At 49.9% G+C, this 6116-nt stretch overlaps 1 protein-coding gene across 5 annotated transcripts in view; it reads left to right on the top strand.

Annotated features, from left to right (window-relative positions):
• Nucleotides 1-6116, top strand: part of CACNA2D4 (calcium voltage-gated channel auxiliary subunit alpha2delta 4) — a 110722-nt gene that overhangs the window by 44686 nt on the left and 59920 nt on the right. For all 5 annotated transcript variants that reach the window (XR_001513954.1, XM_015564334.1, XM_015564341.1 and 2 more), the window contains 5 exons: nucleotides 707-768; nucleotides 1868-1935; nucleotides 4115-4160; nucleotides 4258-4355; nucleotides 6027-6116. Coding sequence is in view for 4 of the 5 variants with exons in the window: in XM_015564334.1 (XP_015419820.1) it covers nucleotides 707-768; nucleotides 1868-1935; nucleotides 4115-4160; nucleotides 4258-4355; nucleotides 6027-6116 (364 nt within the window). In the remaining variant the exon portion in view is untranslated. The remainder of the gene's footprint in view (nucleotides 1-706; nucleotides 769-1867; nucleotides 1936-4114; nucleotides 4161-4257; nucleotides 4356-6026) is intronic.

The following is a 6116-nucleotide window of genomic DNA, read 5'->3' as shown; positions in this document are numbered from 1 at the left end:
AAGATTCATTTCCCTATTTGCACATATCAAGGTTCAGTACCATTCATTCCATGGCCACTTTATGGGACAGCACAGGTCTAGCCTTTGGTCCTTCAGTCAGGCCACCCCCAAAGGCTGCTGGGCCTGTGATGATGAGTCTGCCTGTGGTGTCCAGAGATGAGGCATGCTGGTGCTGGTTAGGGAAGAGGTAAGAAGTGAGAGAAATGGCACAGAGCTGGCGAAACCCCAAGGGCTCTAGGTAAGGAGGTGGGTGGCATGGTCAGCTGCTCCTCTCCAGAAAACACCTTTGTTTTCTCCTTCAGAAGATGAAGCCTAGAATCACTCTACACACACACTGTCCAATACAATAGTCACTACCAATACAATTGGTGATCTCAATTTAAATTTTCCTTAACTAAAGTTTGAAGATTCATTTCCCTATTTGCACATATCAAGGTTCAGTACCATTCATTCCATGGCCACTTTATGGGACAGCACAGGTCTAGCCTTTGGTCCTTCAGTCAGGCCACCCCCAAAGGCTGCTGGGCCTGTGATGATGAGTCTGCCTGTGGTGTCCAGAGATGAGGCATGCTGGTGCTGGTTAGGGAAGAGGTAAGAAGTGAGAGAAATGGCACAGAGCTGGCAAAACCCCAAGGGCTTTAGGTAAGGAGGTGGGTGGCATGGTCACCTGCTCCTCTCCAGAAAACACCTTTGTTTTCTCTTTCAGAAGAGAGTTCTTTTCCTGACCAATGACTACTTCTTCACAGACATCAGTGACACACCTTTCAGGTGAGGACGCATGTTTTGTTTGCGGAGTGGAAGGATGAGTAGAACATGAATATCAACAACACAGGGAAGAACTTTCAGGTACAGGGATGTATTTACTCATTGTTGGCAGTTCTGTGGCAACAGAAAAAGATCCAGGTCTGTATCTAGGAAACTTAAAAGATCTAGTCCTGCTTTGCCGGTGTAGCCTATTGTGCCGAGTCTGGAACCAAACTGCCTGAATTTAAATCCCAACTTCATCGCTTACAGGCTGTGTGACCTTTGTCAAGTTGCTTTACCTCTCTGTGCTTTAGATTCCTCATCTGTAAAATGAGGGTTGTAATACTAGCTGCTTCTTGGTGGTATTGTGAACATTGAATGGCATAATCTACTTAAAGATCTTAATGCATGCGATTGTAAGAAATTGTTAGATAAAAGATCAAATTTAAAGAATAAGAAATTGTTAGATAAAAGATCAAATTTAAAGAACTCCTAGGTTTCTTCCAGCAGTATAAATATTTAACTCCAAGTAATATACAGATTAGGAAACAAATAGCCTTTCTCTCTGAATTATCTCATTTCTCAATAAAGCATGGCTCCCAGCCTTGACTGCTCATTAGAATTCCTGAGGAATTTTATAAAATTGCCAATGTCCAGGCCCCATCCAAACCAATTTACTCAGAATTCCTAGGATGGGGCCCAGACGCTAGTGTCTTTTAAAGCTCCCTCGGTGATTCAGATATTTGGCCAAGGTTCAAAAGCAATGTTCTACCAGGAGAGAGAGGAAGGCATCGTGGATTCACCAGTTGGGAAAGGACTCTTCTATGTGGGGAGCCCTGTGAGACCTAGAGACTTTTCCACATTTCAGCTGGTTCCTGAGAGGTTCAGACTGTAACTTGATTAAAATGGGTGCTGAGGAGAATCTTTGGCCTGTAGGATTTCCTGGACCTTTTCAGGAAGAAAGGCTGATGTAAAAATAGAAGTGCTGCCTCAGTCCTGAGGGAAGCAAGGGCTTGGATGTGGACAATTTGTACACTTGGAGCTGGTGAAGGGCAGGACATGGACCGGACATTGACTTGCACTTGCTGTTGATGAGGACCCAGGTTCTCTGCTCTCCCCACAGCCTAGGAGTGGTGCTGACCCAGGGCCATGGAGAACACATCCTCCTGGGGAACACATCTGTGGAAGAAGGTGGGTCAGCGCCACGTACAGATGACAGTTTGGAGAGGAAATGGATGCTCCTGGGATACTGAGCAGGACCAACTGGAGCCAGAGCTGGCCTGACAGGCTCCAGGTCCTGGTCTTGAGGGCAGACTATCAGAGCTGGGCTACAGGGAGGACGGTCTGCGTGTCCGGGTACACTGGGTGTGCAGCATCTGCTGGTCAGCCATCAAAACCCACAGAGCCTCAGGTGTGCCAACTTCGCACTGCCAGGTCCTGGGAGGCGTTGCTGGGCCAGAGAGCCGGGCCTCTAGGGGACGTGTTTCTCTGAACAAAGCTGAATTTAACCTGTCAGAGGACTGCAGAAGGCATGAGAAAGGAGGCTGGGAAGAGTGAGGAAGCAAATCTGTAGCCATTTGCTTGGGCTGCTGTACAAAGTGCCACAAACTGGGTGGCCCTGACAACAGAAAGCATTCCCTCACAGTTCTGCCGGCCAGGCTGCCTCCAATGCCCCTTCCAGCTCCTGGTGGCCCCAATGTCCTTGGCTTGCACTGCAGCTCTTCCATGTCCCCTCCATCATCACATGGCTTCTCCCCTGGTGTGTCTCTATTTTCCTTTCCTATGAGGACACCAGGCACCTCATTGTAACTTGAATACATCTGCCAAGACCCTATGGCCATATCAGATCACCTTCACAGGTGTTGGGGGTTAAGACTTCAACATATCATTTTGAAGGACACAATGCAACCCATAAAGGGAGCTCATGGGAAGTGAACCTGAGAAGGATGGTGGGAAATGGCGGGGAGGATGGCAGAGAAGGGCCCACCCTCTCTAACACAACCTGCTTATGACTGGCAGCTGCCTGGGCACCTTGAGAGAACAAAACCCATATCCAGGGCTCAGGGCGTCCTTGAGAGATGTGGTCACAACCCTATTCAAAGCCCATATTCTGTCCATTCCCCTTTACCATCCCTTGAATGTACCTGTCTCTCCTCTCTGCCTCGGCCACTGTCCCCGCTCTCCCAGGTAGCCATAACCACCTCCAGCGGGTCTCCTGCCTCTTCCTTTCTTTGAACTTCTTTCTGCCAGAGGGAACTTTCTAGAAATGCCAAATTGGATTGTATTGCTGCTAAAGGACCTTCACTGGCCTTCTGCTTTTTCTCATTTCCCCACACACTAGGCTTCAAGTCTTCCCATCACTGCACTCTCCCCCGAAATGCTCTCCTCTCCAGCCCGCCCTCTGATCCCAGCTAACTTGGACCCACTCCTCAGGCCCAGTGTACACCTCACTTTCCCATGAGCCCCCCAGGACCCCTGTCCACACCCAGGCTGGGTTATGTGCCCCACTGTGTGCTCCCATATCCCCTGAATTCGCCCTTTCACAGCCTGTGTCCTGATGCTGGAACACTCCTTCCTTTTTCTGCCGGCCCCAAACCAAACTTCCCTGCCCGCAGTGTCTTCCTCCTCCCTGTGCTCTTCTTCCTCTCCCAGATATCCCATCTCATTGCTGCAGGGATGGGTGCCCTCCGTCACCCACTGCAGTGGGTTAGACCAGCCAGTGATCCAGGGGCTTAAAATCAACTGGGCTTCCTGTGGGGACAGGAGTGGCACCCTTTGACTGTTTGCCTCCGTCTATGTCAGCCTAGAACCTCTTTTAGTGAAGCCACGCATGCCCCCTTGGCGTTGCCATCATCCTTGCATTCAATTTGACGAACCTCAATTTGAGCACCTATTTATTTTTGAGCACTGAGGGTGCTCAGTACGGTGCTTTTCATTCATTCATTCAATCAACAAATGTATGGAGCCCATGTCAGTGTAGGTGCTGTGCTGGACTGGGCACGAGGCTACAGAGATTACACAGAACAGACATGGCCCACCTCTGGGATCACCTTTTGACTGGCCATTTAGTTCAGTCGGGTACAATGAAGACGAAATCACTGGTTTCAAAGCATTAGCTCCTTCAAGGGAGAACTAATAGTTAGGATTTGGACATGACGTAATGGGGAGAAAGAACATTTCAGGGAGTGGGGAGCAACATGGACAAAGGCATGGTCTGTGTAAACCCAGCCCAGCCCTACTCTGAGCTGAGAAAAGGAAGAGTAAACCCAGCCCTTCCCTGAAGAAGCTTCCCAGCAGTTGTTTCTAAACAGTTCTGGTGCACGTCCTCACGTGGGGTGAGTGTCCTACTGAGTGTGAGTTCTGGTTGCAGGCCTGCACGACCTGCTGCACCCAGACCTGACCCTGGCCAGCGACTGGTAAGTGGGGAAGTCAAAGTACTTGAGGAGAAGGCGGGAGGGAGGGAGGAAGAGGGGCAGGATTTTTTGAGGTAACTTTGACTCCTCTGGATTCCAGGATCTACTGTATCACGGATATTGACCCCGACCACCGGAAGCTCAGCCAGCGGGAGGCTATGGTCCGCTTTCTGACAGGGGAGGACCCAGACCTGGAGTGTGCGTGTTGCCCACCCATGAGGGCTTCTCTCTGGGACCCTGCAGCTCAGGACTTTGCAGGAAGGGAGGGCTGGGGCTAGGGGAGGGCTGCCAGGTAGCTCTATCCAGGGAACTCACTGATGGCCTAGGACCGTGGTTGGCAAACTGCGGCTTGGGAGCCACATGCGGCTCTTTGGCCCGTTGAGTGTGGCTCTTCCTAAGCCTTGGGAGTACCCTAATTAAGTTAATAACAATGTACCTACCTATATAATTTAAGTTTAAAAAATTTGGCTCTCCAAAGAAATTTCAATCATTGTACTGTTGATATTTGTCTCTATTGCCTAATGAGTTTGCCGACCACTGGCCTAGGAGGACAAGGAGACTTCCCAAAACAAAGAAGAGACAGCCTGATGATGAAGTGCCCCTAGAACGGGGCACATGAGCACATCCCCATGTCAGGGACTGGGATCTCTGCAAATCTCCTTCACCTGATCACTGTTAGGCTCCGAAGGGACACTCCCACAGTGTAAAGGCATCCGCCTAGCCCTCAGACCTGTCTCCCCACCAACTAGCAGTGGGCCTGGGTCAGCAGCTGACACTCCGTCCTCGTCTCTGCAGAGGAGAGCATTTGACCAGACAGCCTCTCACAGCCTGTGTCTGCGAGTGTTTTCTAGCACCTGGTTCTCAGACTAACCTTAAGTTCCCCTCCACTAACTCAACTGTGAAAGTACACACCCTCAACATGGTACTTCTTGTTTCTCTTTGGAAGAAGGAGCAGGTCATTTTGTCACATGTCACAGCAAGAGAAGACTCCACTTTCTATGAGTCCCAACATTCATTCCATGAACAATCTGTACTGAGCATGTCTTCTGTGCCAGGCCTGGAGCAGGCACTGAAGCTAGAGATGCCCCAACCAGGCGAGGCCCTTGCTCTCAGGGAGTTCATAATCTCATGGGGAAACCACACGATGAAGAAGCAAGCCTGCGTGTGTAGGTGTAGGTTGTTACAGATTGTGCTGTACAGGAAAAGATGGGGCCTGCTGTAAACAAGTGGTTAGGGTGCAGTGGTTCATGGGCACAGGGTGATGGTGGTAATGAAAATGTTGTGGAGCTAGACAGATGTGATGACTGCACATCATTGTGAGTGTACAACGTGCCACTGAATTGCATACTTTAAATTGGTTAAGTTTGTGTTACATGAATTTCACCGCAATAAAAGTAAATTCCCTAAAGAGAGTGAGGGAAAAGAGAGCCACCATGAAAGAGCATCCTGGCCAAGGGAGGAGCCTATATGGAGACTCTCAGCAAATCCAAATTCACGGAACTGCCAAGGCCAGCGAGTGTGAGGGCGATGGCCAAGGAGCAGAGGGATGGGAGTTGAGACAGAGGGCAGGCTGCGCACCAACAAAGTCTGATGTCGCTGAGGGATTCCATAATTTCACAGAACATTAGAACTAGAAAGCCTTAGTGGTCGTTTGGTTCTACTCACATGTTGTCTGGGGTTGAGGAAATGAAGGCTGGGAGAGGTGCAGCGACTTCCTCAAGTTCACGCAGGTAATTTCACACGCTCCGGACACATGCTTATGAGGCACATCTTGTTCCTTGAAGGTCAGGGTTTTCAAAAGGGCAGGTGAGCTGTGCTTATAATCATGAGGCAAATAAGTACATTGGTCTCCTTTGATTTTGCGTCCAGGTGACGAGGAGCTGGTGCGGGAGGTACTGTTTGATGCCGTGGTGACAGCCCCCATGGAAGCCTACTGGACAGCGCTGGCTCTCAATGCCT

The sequence above is a fragment of the Myotis davidii genome, unplaced genomic scaffold (assembly GCF_000327345.1).
Source record: "Myotis davidii unplaced genomic scaffold, ASM32734v1 scaffold1031, whole genome shotgun sequence".
In the NCBI taxonomy this organism is placed as follows: domain Eukaryota; kingdom Metazoa; phylum Chordata; class Mammalia; order Chiroptera; family Vespertilionidae; genus Myotis; species Myotis davidii.
This window is presented reverse-complemented; position numbering and strand designations above follow the sequence as displayed.